The sequence below is a fragment of the Rhineura floridana genome, chromosome 18 (genome assembly GCF_030035675.1).
Source record: "Rhineura floridana isolate rRhiFlo1 chromosome 18, rRhiFlo1.hap2, whole genome shotgun sequence".
NCBI lineage: Eukaryota > Metazoa > Chordata > Lepidosauria > Squamata > Rhineuridae > Rhineura > Rhineura floridana.
The window spans coordinates 982,042-1,002,341 of NC_084497.1; the positions used below are offsets into that span (position 1 = coordinate 982,042).

Sequence of the window (20,300 nt, forward strand, 5' to 3'; positions counted from 1 at the left end):
CTTTCCGCAGTTGGAAATGGTCCCAAACGATTTATTTCTCTCTCTCTCTCTCTCTCCAGTTGTACGAACTTGATGGAGACCCCAAAAGGAAGGAATTCCTGGATGATCTCTTCAGTTTCATGCAGAAGCGAGGTGAGGACCCTTCCCCCTGTCTGTCTGTCTGGCAAATCTTTTGCTGTAGATGCAGTTGGAAAGCCAGCTTTGGGTAGAAAAATAGTTCCATTGGCAGTTGTGCACAGACACCCCTCAAAAAAAAAAAACCAGGCAACTTTCTGCAAAAGAGGTGGAGATGGGTAATAGTTTAAAGAACCCTCTCTGAAAACCCACAGAGTTGCTGCTAGCCAGTGTATTTGTTTATTATTATTTAATAATAATACATATATTATTATGTATATACTGCTTGAATGTAAAGACCTCTAAGTGGTTTACAAAAACAACTAAGCAGTTTTCAAAAAAAGCGTAAACAATACTGAGCTAGATGGTCTGATGGGCTGACTCAGTATCAGGCAGCTTCCTGTTTAAAATCAGCTGTTTATTCAGGACCATGAGGACTAGAATCTTATTTTATCTTTAGGGGACAGCCTATAAGCTCATTGTTAGAGCACATACTTTGCATACAGGAGGTCTCAAGTTCAATCTTTGGCTTCTCTAATTAAAAAAAACCGGGCAGCAGGTGTTAGGAAAGACCTTCTCTGTCTTGAGATCCTGGAGAGCTGCTGTTGGTCAGAGTAGACAGTTTTGGGCGAGATGGATCAATGGTCTGAGCTGATATAAGTAAGTCTTTGGTGTACCTTTTTTAAAAAAAACCCTCTAAGTGCAGGCTTAGCAGCTGCTATTGACTATAAAACTTCAAGCTTTAGCTGATGCAGCGAGACCCTGGCTAATCTTTGGTGGTCGAGGCATTAACGGAATGTTTATAAACACTTCAACTGCTCAGTTGAACACTTCAACTTTGTGTTGTCTGTTGCTTGATGGACGTTTTATGAATTGCGTGCATCAGAGTGCATGGTGTGCGAACGGGTAAAAAGAGCATATCTTTAAAACATCCAGGGATCTCCCTGACCTGACAGGTTCTTGACTGCAGGAGCCTGGAGAAATAGTGGGCATCAATGCCAGGCGGAGGGCATTCCACAGGCATGAGTGAGGGATTCATCTGTTCCTTAACTCTTCTGCGGCGCTGGGACGGGGACAGTCCTACCCTGTTTAAAATTTCCTCTTAGAAATCTGGACCGCTGGAATAGAACAAATTCTGTTTGTGTGCAACTGCGCTATTTTTATTATTTTTGTCCGCTGTTGTGTCGCCCCGCGCCCGCTGGTGTGAATGAAACTTAGTGCGGCATGGCGGTATGGTTCCATAACACAACAGGTACTGCAGCGTGAAAGGAGCGTTAGAAAATCGGGTCAGAAGAGCTAGCATTACAGTCGGGGAAAATAGCACAGCAAGCCCCACACCTGGATTACAAAAAGTGTGGGTCCAGAGAGAACCACACAGAGTGTGTGTGAAGGGCATCCGCTGGAGCTAAAGCACATGTTAAATTAATGAATTGTGTTGACGATTTAGCTTTTCCCTGTCCAGCCCCAAAGAAAGCACTGCAGTGTTTTCAAAGGCACTTGCAAATGATTTCTTTGCAGGGAAGAAGGTTGGTGACGGCACAGATCCTAGCCAATAAGTGCCTGCCGGGGATGTGTCTGACTTTTGCTGCATTGCCTAATGCAGTTTGACTGGTCTGTAAAAGTGCTAGCTGGCAACAGCAGCTGGAGGGCTGTTTACAAAAGCAGAAAGCTGGAGAGATTTGCTTTAAGTCAAGGAATCCGAAGCGGGGGGGGGGGAGAAGCAGATGGCCTTGTGGGTGGCTTTGCATGCTTGGTGCTTTCTCTGGAATGTGCATCTAGGAAACTGCGACAGAGTGGGGTGGGCTGGGGGGGAAGGAAATTGCAGGATGCTTTTGTGGGTTTAAATATCCTCCTGGAGATCGGTGACTTGTGGAGGGCGGCAGAATATCCCACCTAGTGCCAGGCTACTTTTTTTTTAATGCCAAGTTTTTAATTTTATTATTTTTAAAGTTTCAAGCCCTCTTTGGCAGGGAAAGGCAAGGCGAGGGGTTCCACCCAACGGCTGCTGCCACAAGAGAAGAAACGTATAAACATGTTTTGAAAGCAGGAAAGGAGCTTCCGACCTAAATTTGCTTAAGCAGCGGGAATTCCTGGAGGGATGTGGCTACGATACCAGGGCGGGGGGGGGGGGGACAAGTAAAAATGAGTGCTCACACGATAGCTCAGGAGCAGAGCACCTGCTCTAAATGCAGAAGGTCAGTCCACGAAGGCATCGCCAGGCAGAGCTGAGAGAGAACCCTGAGTTTGTGACCCTGGAGAGCTGCTGCCGGCCAGTGTAGACACTGGGCCAAGAGTCTGGCTCCGTATAGGGTTCTTCCCGTGTTCCTCTGAGTGTCCCCTTGCTGGTACACAATCAGGAGTGCACTTTAAGGCCCCCAACTGCACGTGGACAGCTCTGTCTTTACCTGCCCCACTCCTGATGTCACAGATGACAACGCGTGTGGGGCAGGCGGGCGTGGTTTGTGTCAAATTTGAACCCCTGGCTCTCCACCCTTGCTTTAGAATTCTGCTCTCCGCCCACGCACACCCTGTGAGCACGAGCAGAAGGTTTTATCCCTGAACGTAACAAGTTTTGCTGTTCACTTCACAAGACCTGGCGGCCGTGGAATCTGAGCATGTACAGGGTTCTTTTGCCCTAAGACAGAATGAGATTTGCTTTCAGGGAAGGGCAGCGGCAGAACTCCTGCCTGGCACGAAGAAGGCTCCAGGTTCAGGCATGGGGGAAAAAGAACAGCCCCGTTAATTTGGGATTGGTTTGACAAAGTTTGGTTCAAAATTTCAAAACAGTCGTATCTGAAAGGAATACAGCAAAGGCATCTGCCTGATGTCAAGAGGCAGGGAGTTCCAAAGAGCAGGTGCTGCCACACCAAAAGAACGATTTCTCACAAGCGTGGAGCGGGTATTCTGTGGCACTTGCAACAGGGCCTGTTCTACAGAGGGAGATGCCGGAGTGGACACACATGGGGTAAAGCACCCTGCGAGTAAGCTGGTCCCAAGCTTTTCTCAGAAAGGGACCGGAGGGCAGCACCTCACCCCACTTTCCCCCCTTCATCCTCTTCCTGTCACCCTTGCAGGGACCCCCGTCAACCGCATCCCCATTATGGCGAAGCAAGTCCTGGATCTCTACATGCTGTACGTCCTGGTGACCGAGAAGGGTGGCCTGGTGGAGGTGATCAACAAGAAGCTCTGGAGGGAGATCACGAAGGGTTTGAACCTGCCCACCTCCATCACCAGCGCTGCCTTCACGCTGCGCACACAGTAAGCCTCCGCTGACACCCCCCCGCAAGGGCGTTGCGGAGCCTGGAACCGTACAGAACTGGGGTTGCTGGAGCAGGCGAAACGATCCATTAGGAAAGGAGTGGGTTTATTTTTTCCCATCCAGTGTTGCTGATTCGTTTTATACGAATTGATGGAGCCCTCCCTGATCTAAGATGAGGCATTCCCCCCTCTCTGGAGGGGTGGGGTGCCTCTTCTAAACAGAGGCATTCTCCCATGTCTTGCATGCTGCTTCTAAGATTGGGGATAGGGGACCCGGTCGCCTCACTGATGAATCTAGATTAGTAAACTAAACCAGGATTAATATCCTGGATCTAGACCATTCTCTGCATGGGCCGTCTGAATTTGAAATCCACGTTTAAATCAAGTTAAATCGCAATTAAAGCAATTTTGGATGGCCGAGGAAAGATACAGCCTTAATGTGGATTAATGTCAGTCCCTCTCAGAGAAGACCCTCTGAAATGAATGAAATTAAGTTAGCCATGTCTGTTAACCGCAATGGGTCAACTGTGAGTAGGACTAGCATTGAATACCACCCATTAACAGTCCATTAACAGAAGGATCTGTTAATTTCGTCTGTCCAGTTCTCCTTTTTCCAATCTTCAGTTCTCCACATTTCTGCCATATTTTTTTTAAATCCTCATGAAAATTCTTCAGCGCTTGAGTGCAAATTTCTCACAATAAACACACTTGTGTGAGCAAGTTTTGACTAATGTGCATATTCTCGCAAGCCATTTCTCGTAACACGGTACATTTTGCATGTTATGTTCACCAATTTACTCATTTTTAACTCACATTTTTCCTAATACAGGAATTTTTGTAACCGTTCTCTGGCTGCAGAGCTGCTGTACAACTGGAGAATTTCAAAGGGCGGCTGCATTTCAGTTCTCCTGCTATTTCAGAAAGTGCGAGTTTGATAAATTCAGCTTTAAATGTGGACTGAATCGCATTTTCTCCAAAGGCCCTACCACCCGTGGGTTTATTTTATTTTTTCAGAGTTCATGTTTCTGCAGGAAGTTTCCGTAGATCAAAGGAGTTTGGGGAAAAACTTGTGCATCGTTCCAGCCTCTCTGTGTGCCCCCCTTGGTACTTTTGGTGGAGGGGAATAGACCTTTCCCCTTTCTGTTCACTTCCCCCATCTTTTACATCCACCCTAATCAAGGCTAAAGTCAATTAGTCTGGAATTCAGAGGGCCAGGTGGCGGAAGAGGATTGGTGGGGGGTGGACTTAGATGGGGGGAAGTGAGTGGGAGGAGAGTGATTAACTCCTTAATAGCTGCAAGTCTGTGTGTATATATATATATACACACAAACACATGCAGAGATATATATGTATTTTAAAACCAACCTCACAGGGTGGTGGTTATATCATTGCAGGAAGAAATTTGGTGTGTAGCGTGGAATATTAGGGATATCAAACTAAAAATAAAAGTAAAATAAAAAGCCTATAGGCTCCTATGCAATGTTAGTCCTACACTAAGTCAACCCATTGAAATTAAATAGTGCGACTAAGAACTGTCAGTTTCAGTAGGTCTATTCTGAGTGGATTCAACCTCCTCTGGTTCCTGTTCTGCTTGGCCCCATCAGTACTATACATTTTAAAAGCACTATTATAGCAATTATAAACAGTCACGGCTGCCTCCCACCCATCCCCAAAGCATCCTGGGAGCTGTAGTTTATAAAGGGTGCTGAGAGGTGCTAGGAGACCCCCCCCAATCCTCCTCACAGAGCTACAATTCCCAGTTGCAGAGGCAATCCCTCTTCCCAGGGAACTCGTGAGAATTGTTGCTCTGTGAGGGGCATGGGGATGTCTTAACAATGCTCAGCACCCTTCAGGAACTACAGTTCATAAGAAGAGCCTGCTGGATCAGGCCAGTGGCCCATCTAGTCCAGCATCCTGTTCTCACAGTGGCCAACCAGGTGCCTGGGGGAAGCCCACAAGCAGGACCCGAGTGCAAGAACACTCTGCCCTCCTGAGGCTTCCGGCAACTGGTTTTCAGAAGCATGCTGCCTCTGACTAGGGTGGCAGAGCACAGCCATCATGGCTAGTAGCCATTGATAGCCCTGTCCTCCATGAATTTGTCTAATCTTCTTTTAAAGCCATCCAAGCTGGTGGCCATTACTGCGTCTTGTGGGAGCAAATTCCATAGTTTAACTATGCGCTGAGTAAAGAAGTACTTCCTTTTGTCTGTCCTGAATCTTCCAACATTCAGCTTCTTTGAATGTCCACGAGTTCTAGTATTATGAGAGAGGGAGAAGAACTTTTCTCTATCCACTTTCTCAATGCCATGCATAATTTTATACACTTCTATCATGTCTCCTCTGACCCGCCTTTTCTCTAAACTAAAAAGCCCCAAATGCTGCAACCTTTCCTCGTAAGGGAGTCGCTCCATCCCCTTGATCATTCTGGCTGCCCTCTTCTGAACCTTTTCCAACTCTATAATATCCTTTTTGAGATGAGGCGACCAGAACTGTACACAGTATTCCAAATGCGGCCGCACCATAGATTTATACAACGGCATTATGATATCGGCTGTTTTATTTTCAATACCTTTCTTAATTATCGCTAGCATGGAATTTGCCTTTTTCACAGCTGCCGCACACTGGGTCGACATTTTCATCGTGCTGTCCACTACAACCCCGAGGTCTCTCTCCTGGTCGGTCACCGCCAGTTCAGACCCCATGAGCGTATATGTGAAATTCAGATTTTTTGCTCCAATATGCATAATTTTACACTTGTTTATATTGAATTGCATTTGCCATTTTTTCACCCATTCACTCAGTTTGGAGAGGTCTTTTTGGAGTTCCCGGGTTGATTTGTTAGGGTAACCATGACTGCTGCTTCATGCTCTTTGGTAGAAAGGCAGGATATGAATGAAGCTCAATCAATCAGTAAAAAATGTGGTGCAGCCACCATTAAGGCCCCGTCCCCTTGTATCTGTTTCCTGAGATGGTGCCCATCAGAGGTTACCAACCTCTATTAAGACCTGTGGATACATTTGTATTTTTGAGAGAGTACCATGGGCACCACCCCCTCAGGTCTCTTCCCCCCTCCCCCCCAGAGAGACAGAGAGAAAGACAGCATGTGCGGACACACGCTTCACTTTTCCAGGCGATCTGGTTGAAAGTTGGATCTAGCAGAAGGAATCTGAACTTTGAAAAGCACAATAGAGAGGGAGGAGGGAGGGAGGAAGGACTTCCTCCACCGGCTCTCTGTGCTTTTTGGAGGAGGGATAGGTGTTGCCACCGACACCACCTTATGACCAAGGGGGCAGTGAGTTTGGGGCTTGCTCAGAGGATTTGTGGGCTCCAGGGGAAAGTCTCAAGGGTGCCGTGGTGCCCATGGGCACCATGTTGGTGACACTCAGGTGCACAGGATTGGGTGCTTTTTTTGCTTTCTGTGGCTTTCTCATGGAATGAAGCAGCGCAGTGTTTGTGAGTGTTTGTTTTCCCTTTTCTGGACAGGTACATGAAGTACTTATACCCGTACGAGTGCGAGAAGCGGGGGCTGAGCAACCCCAATGAGCTCCAGGCCGCCATCGACAGCAACCGCCGGGAAGGTCGCCGGCAAGGGTTCAGCGGCTCCATCTTCACCTATTCGCCCAGCGGCACCCACGGGATCCTCTCATCCCCCAAGCTCCAGGTCCCGCCCTTGGGACTAGCGTCGGCCACTAACGGTAGCTCCATGATCCCTCTTCCGAAAATCAAGAAAGGTGACTGCCCCCCCTCCCCTCTTCTCCCCTCTTCTCCCCTCTTCTCCCCTCTTCTCCCCTCTTCTCCCCTCTTCTCCCCTCTTCTCCCCTCTTCTCCCCTCTTCTCCTTTAGGGAGCACCATGACCGGCTTGTAGGTATGTAAAAGAAGCTTTTTAATCGTTCTGCTTCCTCTTCCCCTCCCCGTTCTCTTTCTTGGCCTGAAAAATAAATATCCCTGCAGAGGAAGACTCTGCGGTCCCCATCGCCGTGCCCAGCCGCCTGCCCGCCTCGCTGGCGGGCCACCCGGTCATCACGGCTCAGGCTGTGCAAGCCGCAGCCGCCGCCCAGGCTGCGGCCCTTGAGCAGCTGCGGGAGAAGCTGGAGTCCGGGGAGCCGGCGGAGAAGAAGATGGCGCTCGTGACGGACGAGCAGCAGCGCCTCATGCAGAGGGCCATCCAGCAGAACCTGCTTGCCATGACCGCCCAGCTGCCCATGAGCATCCGGATCAACAGCCAAGGGACGCACTCGCCAGGTTGGTCATCACTCGCCCTGCCTCTTGCGGAACCTGGGAAGCTGCCCTGGTACCAAGTTGGACCCGCAGGTCCACCTGGCAGCTCAGTGTTGTCTGCACTGACTGGCAGCTGGTACTCTGCCGCTGAGCTACTGTCCTTCCCCAAATGATGGAAGTAAGATTCTAGTCCTCGTGGTTACGAACAAAGGACTGATTTGATAGGAACGCAGGAGTCAGACCGCTGGTGCCTCAATAGCTCAAGCGTTGTCTATTCTGATCGGCAGCAGCTCTCTGGGGTTTCAGGCAGGGAGCCTTTCCCAGCCCTACTTGAAGATGCCTTTGGGGACTGAAACTGTCTGCATGCAACGCAGGTGCTCTACCACTGAGCTATTGTCCTTCCCCAAATGATTCTAGTCCTCACGGTTGGTAGCTTCCGGTTTTTAGCTCTTTATTCAGAACCATGAGGACTAGAGTCTTAGTTTTTTAGGGGAAAGGCTGTAGCTTACAGTGGAAGAGGTCCCAGGTTCAATCCTTGGCATTTCCGGGTGGAAATGTCCCCCACCTGAAACCCTGGAGAGCTGCTTCCAGCAGGGCAGGCAGCACTGAGCGAGATGGGCCAGAGGTGTGAGTCGCTTTACGGCGCTTCCTATGTTTAAAAATGTAAGTGGAGCTTCTTGTGAAGTTGTACGGGGAGTGGTGGGAAAGACTCCTGGACGAAGCGGCAAATCTTAAATCAGGGGTGAGGGAACCTCAGCCTGGATCATATGTGGCCCTCTGGGCCCCTCCACCTGGCCCCCAGAACTCTCCCCAGGCCACACCCCTCACCAGCCCTGCTTTGCCACCTGCTTGATGGTGTTTTGCCTGGCTGCGAGGACGGCTCCGTGAGCTCTGGGGGTGCCTCTTTTGCCTGGATGGAGGATAGAGGGGGGGGCAGGTCTGGGTGTGGGCAGAAACCAGCCTACTGCACAGAAGTAGAAATACATTCCGTCACCCCACCCACTTTGGCCTCTGGCCCTGCCCACCACTGGCATGTGGCCCCCAGAAGCTCGCCTGGGAGGGAATGCGGCCCTTGGGCTGACAATAGGTTCCCTGCTCCTGTCTTAAATCATTTGTTGCTTTGCAGAGAACCGCCAAGACGCTGCCACAAACCTGGCCACGAACGGCACAAACAGCATAAGCATGTCGGTTGAGATCAACGGCATCGTATACACAGGTAACAGGGACTTATTTATTTTTATTGATTGATTGATTATTTGATTTATATCCCGCCCTTCCTCCCAGTAGGAGCACCTGGTTCGAGAAGTTTTATTTTATTTTATTTTATAATTACATTTATACCCACCTTTCCTCCAAGGAGCTCAAGGTGGTTTACAAACACGGTTTTCCACCTCCCCATTTTTATCCTCACAACAACCCTGCAGGGTAGGTTAGGCTGAGAAAGAAACACTGACTGGCCCGGTGATCAGCCGAAGAAGCTTCGTGGCCAAGTGGGGATTTGAACTCGAGTCTCTCACAGGTCCCAGCCTGACGCTGTAACCACTACACCACGCTGGCTTTACTCAGATCTTAAAAGTTGACAAATCAAAGACACTTTGATCAGTTTCATGAATCAGTTTTTATGTCTTTGTGAACTTGCGTGCATGCCAGAATAATCAATTTTGAGCCTTTCTTGGTTTCAAGCTCAGGGTCTGCTGTGCTTAGAACTAGCATTTAGAACAATATTTCTTTAGACCTGGAAATATTTAGAGGCACATTATTAAATATCATGAATGTGGCTGGGGTAGTTGTTTTTTTTTAACGCATTGCACAAGGACTTCTTAACTCAATTTCAACAAGGAGTTTCGTAGATCAGTGGCTCACAAACTTTTTTTTCCTCCACGGATCGCTTGAAAAACTGCTGCGTCTCTTGGCAGACCACTTGATCATGTTTTCCATCAGTTGTAGCCATTGTGATTCACTCTACTAGATGCTGCATGATCTTTAACTGCACTTTCATTGTTTCTTTTCTTTCTTAGTTTTCTTTTTTATTTACATAACAAAATTTATCTGCTGTAAGAAACCTCCAAGCAGTTTGCAAAAACTTAACATTATCGATAAACTGTTAAAAACAAGTAACGAAAAATATTTTTGAAACAATTAAAAAAGGTTTAAAACACATAACATCCATGTGTCTGGATAGGCTTGCCTGAACAAAAAAGTTCCAATTAACTTTGAAATGACCAAGTTCATCATTAATTGATTGATTATATACCACTTTAATAGCCAAGAGACTTCTAAGCCAAGGGCTCATGCTTTAATTTGTATTCCTGCATTGAGCAGGGGGTTGGACTCGATGGTCTTATAGGACACCAATCAGAATTAGTGGTTGGGGAGGAGGGAGAGGGTCACAGGTTGTGGTGGCTGGGGAACCCACCCTTGTTTTTTTTCACTCCATCCTTCCATTTTTCTCCAGGGGTGTTGTTTGCGCAAACTCCAGGACCGTCGTCCTCTCTGAACAAAGGCAATGCCAACAGCGGGCGAAGCAGCAGTGGCACCGGCGGTGGGGCTGGTGGGAGCGCACCAGCGGGCGGGGCGCCATCAGGCCTGCAAGCTGGTTTGCCCAGTGCCCCAACTTCTACCTCAACCAACTCTGCGTCGCCTTAAAAAAAAGAAAACGACCCCAAGCCCACATACTTCTCTTTATCCCGCCAAAATGAAAGTCCAGTTTGGGCAATATACAGGGATATGACGGCCTGGTTTGGACGGATAGCATCCTTTTTGCCTGGTCCCCTGTCCAGGGTGGTGGTGGTGGGGAGTTAAATTGCACCTTCCCCACCTCCAACACCTGCAGGCATCTATGTTTGGGCAACGCATTTGAACAAGGATTTCCTGTTTTTTGGGGGAGGGGGAGGCAGAGAATCAACTTCTATATTTTGTGCATGTATGGACTTGCCCAAATGCGGGACCCACTTGTGGACATTTGGGGTGTGGGGCAAGGGGTCTAGGAAGGTGCAATCTTCTCTTCCCTTTCCCCACCCCCAAATCTCTCCCTCCATCATTGCATGCAGGGAGCAGTTTGAGGGATGGCACCATCCCAACCAGGATCACGAGAGACAATCGACCCAGATTGCTTCTGTAACAGCTTGACACCAAAATATTGAACCAAACTTGACTCTCGCGCTTTCTGGCAAAGTGGGGAAAAGGGAGTTACCTGGGGCTAAAGTTCTCCGCACTCTGCCCCTTCCCTTCTCCCCCTGGCCACCCCCCTCCCTCCCTCCCTCCGCAAATATGCAAAAGGAGAACACCACAGAAAAGCTTTTAAACGGGGCGGGGTGGGTGGGTAGGGGTGGAGGTGTCGTTGAACTCTGAGCCAGATGAAAACACTGTGCAGTTTAGGTTTTTGACGTAATGCATTGTAGACTTCTAACTCCTTACCTCATGTGAATTCACACTTTGCACTGTGTGTCTTTTTATTTTTACTTTTAATAATAATAATTGTTTTTGGATGCCTCCAGATGGGCAGCGTTGGGATGTGGGGCGGTACAGGCGTGCACTGGAATGAAATCCTTTCTTTTTAAAAAACCAAACAATGGCATTTATGAAATGGGGGGAAGCGGACGGGGGGAACTTTCTTTGTTTTAAACCGCTCTCAAAGTATATAAGGACTATTCAGGGGGTTGTAAATATAAACTTCTTTTGTTATTATTGTTCTCAAAAGGCAACCAAAAAGGGAAAAAAACCAACCCCAGATCTATAAAGCAAATCCTATAAAACTTGCATTTTATGTCTGGGGGCTGCGAGGAAACCCTCTAAAATATGTCGCTTGCGTGTGTGTGTTTTGGATAATGTATTTGGGGGATGCCTTTTCTCTCCCTGCTCCCCAAATCTTCTGAGGAAACTGGTGGGGCTTTTGGGGGGGGAGGGGGTGTTTGTCTCTGATTAATGAGCTCAGGTGGTTTTTATAGGGGGGGAACGGACAAGCAGCAGCGTTAACATTTCAAAGGATGATATTTTTGTACGGAGTTCTCCCCCCCTCCCGTGCCTTGGGGGCATTGCATGCATGGGGTGGAAGGACTGAGGATCCTAAAGGGCAGCGTGCAGCCTTGAACCCTTTGCACCCCCGGAACACAATCATTTCTCTTTTGCAATGACGCAAAGCCACCGCACGCACTGTGAACATGACTAGTCCTGTTGCTGAAAATAATTTTAAAACAGCAGCGTTGACCTGTGGTTTGGTCTCTGCAAAAAGGCAACGGGGCATTCTGTATTCTGTGCGGGTAGATTGCAGGACCCCTTGGCTGCTCTGCCGAGCTACAATTTCTAGGTCACCTGGTGGGGGAGTGCTGCCTCTGAACAGTTTGAAAATCTTTTTGTTTCTTGCATTCAAACATAATTCTAGGTGTGAAGAAGAGTGGGCGAGCATGTGTGGTCTTGCAACAGGATTTTGGAAACGTTTTGGAGACTTCTTGCTGAGGTGATGTTTGTGTTTTTGCGCCTCCCCGCTCCTTCCACTTTGGAGTGACTGTGCCCTCCAAATCCACATGTAATTTTATTTGAACGGGACACATCGGTGACCCTCCAGATGTTGCTGGACTCCCACTGACCATTATTGCTCCTGACTTTGGGGCTTCTGGGAGTTGGGAGTCCCGACAACATCCAGAGGGCCACAGGTTCCCTGGCCCCGATTCCCAGGAATCGGAGTGTTTGGGTTGGACATCTTCTAGCTTCTCTAGAATTGGGAGGGAGGCTCCTCTGCTTTCGCAGTTGCCGTAAGGGGCTGTCAAAATCCTTATGGGTCTCTGCTAGCATCCAGGGAGTTCTCTTCATTTGCACCAGGAAGATATTGTGGTTTTGCCTTGGGGTGACATCTACCTCAACTACCCCTTTCCCCCCCTAGTTCTCACTGGCAGGCAGGAGGCAACAACACGTGTAAGACCATCAATATGGCTGAGGTTTCTTGAATTGGTTATTTCAGGAATTTTTTTTTCTTACAGGGACAGAATCTCTCCCCCCCCCCAGAATGCTTTCTAGAAAAGCAGCTTTCCTGGGGAGGGCTATGAAGGGCTGGTGAAACTCCCAAACAGCAGCAAAGTCAGCCCCAGTCGCAAGAGATTTGTGCTGCTTTCTCCTATGGGCTGGTTTTAATTTCTCACTTGGGAGTGTGTGCTTGACTTAAGGGGGCTGTAGGAATTTTTACGGGCCCCACAGCAGATGGATATATTTTCTTTCCTCCCTCTCTGTATCCCCACCCCCATCTCTTGCATTGGTTGGATATGGGATAGTCAACGTGGTGCTCTCCAGATGTTTGGGACAACAAAACATCTGGAGGGCACCACAGTTGGCAAAGGTTGAGCTAGACATCAGTGCTTTTGCTTCCTTGCTTGGGTTCCTGGTCACCCCCACCACCCTGGGACTGTGTTTCACGTGGGATTCTCATGTGAGATCTCAGGTTCATTTGCACACCTGTCTGCATAAGATTCATGCAGAACTTCACCCCTTCCGCCTCCCTCCCCACCTCCCACCCCAAAAAAGCAAAATGGTACCTGTCCTGAGCCTGACTGGTTGGCAATTCCAAGCAGAGGCGAATGTGAGGGGCATGTGTTGGGCCTTGCACCAGGCATAACCGAGCCACACTTTAGTAGCCACGTTGGCGCACCCCGTTGGGTAGCAGAGTCGGTGGCTGCCACCAATTTGTAACGTGGTAGGTTTTAATTTTCTGGGTTCTGGGGAGGGCTTGAGGATATTGTGTAGGAAGGAATGGCAGAGAAAGAGGGGGAGAGGGCCAGACGCGTAAAGGGCTGCATACGTGCCACACGTGGGCTCCCCCACAGAAAAAAGGGATCATGGGAACTAGCTCTGGGAGGGATAACCAACGGTTCCCAGGATTCTTTGGGGGAAAGCCATGTGATTTAAATGTGGCTCAGCTATGAGGAGAGGGCAGGATTGCTGGGTCTAACCCTCTTTAGCTGTGAAAAGCCTCAAGAGCTAACACTCCCCCCCCTTCTTAAACAGAGACAGAGGGTGGGCAGGCGCGGGCTAGCCTATTTTGAGGCGTGCGCTGTCAGGAACTCTTCCTGCCCTATATTTAGATGCTGTCTGCATGGCCGAGACCAGGACAAAGAGAGATCTCTTTCCTCCACACACCCCGAGGCTGCCATGGGGCTTGCATGTGAGGGTCATGGGGTCGAAAGGGAATGTCTTCAAACTGAGGAGGATGGGAAAGGCACCTTTTTCGGGGGTCATTTGCTGCTCTCCCCCCCATGTGGCCTCGGATCCCCGATGCACTGGAGAAAGAGATGTCCTTGCCGGTTAAGTCCAAACGGTGGGTTGTGTCCAGTCACAGCAGACCCATTGAAATTAACTGGGCCCAAGTTTGTCGGGTCAGTGTCAATGGATCCACTGAGTGGGATTCAGATACCTGATATCTCCCCATATCTGCTCTGTGGGAGAGTCTAGATAAGCACCACACACACACCACAGCAAAGTTCTGTTTTGGGATTTTATTAACGGTTTACTCAAAATGGTTTCTAGAATCTGACCCCCCTCCCCCAAAAGACAACCATGTCTCTGCACATCAGCCCAGAAACATTTTTCCCTGTGCAAAATCCTGTTCCTACCACCATTCCTCCATTGGGGCAAGTAGATTTTTTTCTTTTTGATTTGCAGATAATCTAACCATACAGGTATGTGGGAACAGAAAGTGCAAGTGTCTGCTTTGAATGAAACGGGTGAAACGGCTGCGTGCTGACCGGGGGTCAGTCAGTCATCAGTGTGTGCGCGCAGGGGAACTTCTCCTTCAAAATTGGCCTAATTGATTCGGCCTTTTAAAGTTATTATTTGAGGTCATCTTTAGATGCCTTTACCAATCTAAACAAATCTGTATCCTTATGTGCGTGCCTCCCCCACCTCCTCCCCAGCACTCTGGCCTTCTTGTCCGCCTCCACATAAAAAAAGGAACCTTTCCAATCTACCCATTGGACAGGCCTCCCCATCTTCCTGTCCCTCAGCGTTGTTTTGCCCTCTGTGCCAATGGGACAGCCTTGTTGGTTTTCTTTTTTTAAAAAACATTTTGTCAAACCGTAGACCACAAACCCTTCCCTCTCCGAAGGCCCTTTGGGGATGGAGACAAAGGCTTGTTGCAAGAATGATCAAATCTCAACTTATTAAGCTGATAAGTTGCCTTCAAGCCCCTTGTGTGAACCCCCATTAAACCAGCAAGTCTCTTAATTCCCCACAGCCGTCTGTTTCTTCAAACTGGGAAAAGATAGTATACGTGCTCTCCGGGCTATTAAAACCACAACTTGAAGTTTAATGGTTTAATATCCCGGCTTGTTCCGAAATGGAACAGTTTCTAGACCAGAGAGTTGTGGTTCAGATAAAATGTCGTTTGTGAAGGGCGCTGGAAACCGTAGCTCTGTGAGGCGCAAAAGATTCTTTGTGGAGAAGCCATGGACTGCCCCTAGGCAGCCTTTCTGGTTTGATGGTTGCTCACTGTGTAAAGAGGCTCCATGTGGGGAAAAGGCTTGTGTGTACCTTGGCTTCGTAAGCCAATGTGATTGTCCGGACATAGCCAAGTTTTCAATGCCAGATTTCAGCGGTTGTGGGGTGCACGTGGTGGTGGGGGGCCTCCTACTTGTTCACTCATTCTGACAGCTCTGTGCCTGGAATCCACTGGTGTCAGAGTCAAATCATCAAATTCTGACCATCTTGGATAAAGAGATGCCTCCTATCAATCCACTTAGCTTGTGGCTATCCCTGTTGGATGGTGTGTGTGTGTGTGTGTGTGTATTATTTTCCCTGCCCCGTACACCCCCTCGATGTTTAGTGAGGGTGGGTGGAGAAGAGAAATTCTATATCCAAATTTATATAAATATATATATGAGTGTGTATGTTTGTGCTTTTTTTTTAGCGTGGATTATTGTGTGTGCGTCCACATCTCCAAGGAACGTGGTTTTCTTGTTTTTTACTTCTCTCAGTCCAAGCTTTGCATAAGAGTTGGATTGTGACTCAGGGGAATCGAACCTGCTGTGGGGATTTTGATTGTATTCTGGAGGGGGTGCAGGGAGGGCTGGGATGGCGGGAGAAGGGTATATTATATTAAATCAGATTTGCTTGCTGTGGTCGTGACTTGAGCAGGCTGTGTGTGCGTGCAGTGGTGGGCGTGTTCAGATGCTGGTTTGAAGGCTTTCAAAACCCCATTTGGGTCCATGCACCAGCTTTCAGCGTTCCCAGTAACAGGATGGTGAATCGCCAAGACTAGGTGACGAATGCTTAACACTCAGAGGAGATGAAGTGGCTAGCTTGGTAACTTATTTTTGGGGGGGGGGGAGTTGTGCCAGTTAATTGCACTTGCCTCTCAAGAAGAACGTTCCAGGTGCCACCACATTTTTGGAAAGGGTACATTGGCCCTTGGGGAGGTGGGATGGTGGCCGAGAGGGAGGTGCAGCCTGTAGAAGACCCCAACCTCACCCTGGGATTTCTGATTTATTTTGTGCTAAGGCCTTCCAAGAGTAAGAAAGGATCCACCTTCTAGGGCTTACTGGAGCTCCTTTTGGGAGGGGCAATCTCCCTCACTCTCCCAGCTGAATAGCAGGTCCTCTTCTACCACATTTGGGGTTTTTTGTTGTTGTTAAAAAACCCTTGTGGTTTTTCTTCATGAAAGCAAGGATTTCTGAGCAGCCCAACCCACAATCAGATACTGTCTTTGTTGGCTTAATTTTATTCTTCTTGCGAAGAGGAAAGGGAATGGCTTTAGTTAGTAGTAAAGGGGCGTTTTTGTTGCATTTATACAAACACTGTGGTTTTCTTGGGGGGTGTCTGATTTTTATTTTTATGGGGGGAAGATAAGCTCATCTCCCCCGCCTCTCTTTCTTTCTCTTTGCATATCGATTTTAAAATAAGATGTAACTTCAGGATTTTTCTTCTTCTTCTGGGGTTTTTTTGAAAGGAAAAAAGCAAATTGAACACGGCAAGGATATGCAATCTGTACAGCATATATATAGTTTTTTGACTCAGGTAATAAAGAAATAAAAATCAAAAAAGAAACCACATTCTACCTCTGAAAACAGCAGGGCTGCCTTCTGTCTTGGGGGGCAGGAAGGGGGGCTCTGGATTTTTTTTGTTTTTCTTGTGTGTTTTTTTAAAGAAAAATTCACTTTTTCATAAAACATTCAGGTATTAGCCTATGTGACTTAAAGAGAGAAATAAAAAAACACGGAAAAGTTTACATTTTATAACATTATTATTGCAGATTGTATTTAAACTTCAGAAAATATTTAAGATGATTGTAACCTTGTAAAGTTGAAGAAATATTAAAGAACAGGAAAAGGAGACGGTTCTGAAGGTGTCGGTCATCTGTGTGTTTGATGTGTTTTTTGAAGCAGGATCCAAGGGGCCCTGGGTTCACCGCCTCCCTTTTAATGTCTGGTTCAACCAGGACGATTTTGTTCAGGGCACTGAGAGTCGTTTGGAGACCCCTCCTTGTTCCTTCACAGAGCTACAATTCCCAGAGTTACTTGGGAATCCTAGAACAGTAGAGTTGGAAGGGGCCTATAAGGCCATCAAGTCCAGCCCCCTGCTCAATGCAGGAATCCATTGTGGATCGATTGTTTACATACACACACTTTCCTATTTTCCCCCCAAGCCTTCACATCTTTAAGAACAGCAGACAACAATGGGGGGGGGAAGCTAGATTATTTCAGGAAGGGGAATTCATTGAGGTTGTCTCACCCAAGTCTCCCCCCCCCAAAACAAACAAACAAACCCTGGAGCCAGCACTGATCAGAAAATTACAAAAATGGGCGCTGGAGTCATTTCCCCCTCAATAGTCCAACATCTGGAATGGAAAGGTGAAGTCTTCAGTACATTGCAACTCAGGAAGGGAGAGTGGCTCTTGCGCTCAGGTCCTGCTTTGGGGCTTCCCATCATGGGCATCTGGTTGGCCACTGTGTGAACAGGATGCTGGACTAGATGGGCCACTGGCTGGATCCAACAGGGCTCTTGTTATGCTCTTACCCCTTCTGCTGACTTTCCTTTTTGGCGGTGGTAGAAATGTAGTAGGGAGCAGGTGCCCCCTGCTGGCTTTATTTTTTAAAATGCTGTCAAGAGGCTGAACATCAGCCCTGAAGTGGAACTGCATGTGGCTCCTTTTGCCCCCCAAATCCCCTCTCTCTGTGCTCTTTTCCGTTTGCTGGATTGCCTGCCAATATCAAAAATATTCTGGCACAATGATTTTAAAAAAAACTTTTTTTTAAAAAAAGCACTGATGAAGTTACCAGTCCGTTGAAACCGGAGTATATTTTGGTCTCTTCCTTATTGCACGGATCCTGAACACCCTTCCTGGAGGGGATTTCAAGAGGCTGAGGTGAGCAGCACCAGCCTCTGTTTGTTTTCACTTTTTAACTACCTTTCATCAAGACATTTTATCTCCTTTAGGTGTTTCCTTCCCCCCTCCCCCTTCATGTGCTGAATCCTGGATGGTAGCAGTGTGATTTTTACGCAGGCATTTTAAAGTTCAGACAACTAATATATCTTCCTGTGTTTTTTCTCTCTGCTGGCTGCCTCATTTGCTTTAGTGATACGGGAGCTCTTTGCAGAGATACAACCCAGGATGTAAGAATGCCATCAGAAATTCACTTTGGGCCGAGGAAAAGGAGGAAAAGTGGTGAGTTTGGGAAAGAGAAAAAGAGAGTTTCTAGAGAGGGGGACTTTCTCAAATGCCTGAGGATATTATGCTCCAGTGGGGCTATCGCAAGCCTATATTCATGGCTTATTTGAGCTCATGACTAATTAGATTCAGACTGTGCAGCTCATCTGGGAAAGTAAGGAGCCATAGCAGGGCACAGGTTTTGCCTCTAAAAAGTCCCAGGTTCAAGCCCCGCCATCTCTGGTTTAAAAGGCTCTCTCAAGAAGCAAGCTACAGGGAAGACCTTTGCTGAAACTCAGTTGCACTCAGCACAGTAGACAATAATCTGAACTGGTATATAATGTAGCTGTCTTGAGCCACGCCCTAGCCTGCAATGGAGGGATAACACAGGGCTGTCATAAGCCACGCAGCACCCAGCCTGCGATAAGGGTGATAATACTGGGCTAATTTAAAATATATATATATATATTAATATTTTGGGAAAGGGCCATAGCTCAGAGGTAGAGTGCCTGCTTTGCATGCAGAACAGCTCGGATTCAGTCCCCAGCATCTCTAGGTAGGGACAGGAATGTCCCCAGTCTGAAACCCTGGAGAGCTGCTGCCAGTCAGTGAGGACAATACTGAGCTAGATGAACCAAGTGTCTGACTCAGTAGAAGGCAGCTTCCGATGTCCCTAATTACTATTTATTAAATTTATATCCCGCCTTTCCTTCCGGAAGAAGCCCAGGGCAAAGCATTAAACACATCTTTAAGAAATCATAAAAACAAAACATCTTCAACAATTCCACTGGGATAAAGTCTCTACTTAAAAGGCTTCTTGAAAGAAGGCCTTCAGCAAGCGCTGAAACGACAACAGGACAGTGCCTGTCTTGGTATTTAAGGGGTCACAGCACTAAAGGTCTGCTTCCTATGTTGTGTGGAGCGGACCTCCTGATGAGGTGGTATCTGCAGGAGGGTCTCACCTGCACAGCGCAGGGATTTGCTGGGTATATAAAGAATGAGATGATCTTTCAGGTATCCAGTGCTTATAAAGTACCTAGTACTTTCTTGTTGTTGTTGTTATGTGCCTCCAAGTCGATTACGACTTCTGGCAACCCTCTGAATCAGTGACCTCCAGCAGCATCTGTCGTGAACCACCCTGTTCAGATCTTGTAAGTTCAGGTCTGTGGCTTCCTTTATGGAGTCAATCCATCTCTTGTTTGGCCTTCCTCTTTTTCTACTCCTGTTTTTCCCAGCATTAGTGTCTTTTCTAGTGAATCATGTCTTCTCATTATGTATCCAAAGAATGATAACCTCAGTTTCATCATTTTAGCTTCTAGTGATGGTTCTCGTTTAATTTGTTCTAACACCCAATTATTTGTCTCTTTCGCAGTCCATGGTAAGCACAAAGCTGTCCTCCAACACATTTCAAATGAGTTGATTTTTCACTTACCTGTTTTTTTTTGCAAGATACAAAAGGAAAAAGGAATGGGGAGGGAAGAAGAAAGCCAACTTCCACTAGGCTGCCTCAGTGGGAGAGATGGGAAGCTGGGCTCATATGCCATCAGCCCTGCTGACACTGGTTAGGCCTCATCTTGAGTACTGCATCCAGTTCTGGACACCACACTTTAAGAAGGCTGCAGACAAACTGCAACAGGTTCAGAGAAGGTCAATGAGGATTATCAGGGGACTGGAAACAAAGCCCTATGAGGAGAGACTGAAAAAACTGGGCATGTTTAGCCTGGAGAAGAGAAGACTGAGGGAAGATATGATAGCACTCTTCAGGTACTTGAGGGTCAGGATCTCTTCTCAACTGTCCCAGAGTTTAGGACATGGAATAATGGGCTCAAGTTACAGGAAGCCTGATTTCAACTGAACATCAGGAAAACCTTCCTGACTGGTAGGGTGGTACGACTATGGAACCAATGACCGAGGGGGATGGAGGCCTTCAAGAGGCAGCTGGACAGCCATATGTTGGGGATGCTTTAAGTTGGATTCCTGCATTGAGCAGGGGGTTGGACTGGATGGCCTCATAGGCCCCTTCCAACTCTACTATTCTAGGATTCTATGACCAGCTCCATCAGGCACCTCCTAACCCTGAACT

General features: G+C 47.7%; 1 protein-coding gene across 4 annotated transcripts in view; it reads left to right on the forward strand.

Moving 5' to 3' along the window:
* Positions 1 to 16,902, forward strand: part of ARID3A (AT-rich interaction domain 3A) — a 52,543-nt gene extending 35,641 nt beyond the window's left edge. For all 4 annotated transcript variants that reach the window (XM_061601624.1, XM_061601625.1, XM_061601622.1 and 1 more), the window contains 6 exons: positions 60 to 132; positions 3,189 to 3,372; positions 6,855 to 7,102; positions 7,324 to 7,614; positions 8,717 to 8,806; positions 10,046 to 16,902. In XM_061601624.1, the coding sequence (XP_061457608.1) occupies positions 60 to 132; positions 3,189 to 3,372; positions 6,855 to 7,102; positions 7,324 to 7,614; positions 8,717 to 8,806; positions 10,046 to 10,236 (1,077 nt within the window). In that variant the 3' untranslated portion in view covers positions 10,237 to 16,902. The remainder of the gene's footprint in view (positions 1 to 59; positions 133 to 3,188; positions 3,373 to 6,854; positions 7,103 to 7,323; positions 7,615 to 8,716; positions 8,807 to 10,045) is intronic.
* The last annotated feature ends 3,398 nt before the right edge of the window (positions 16,903 to 20,300 follow it).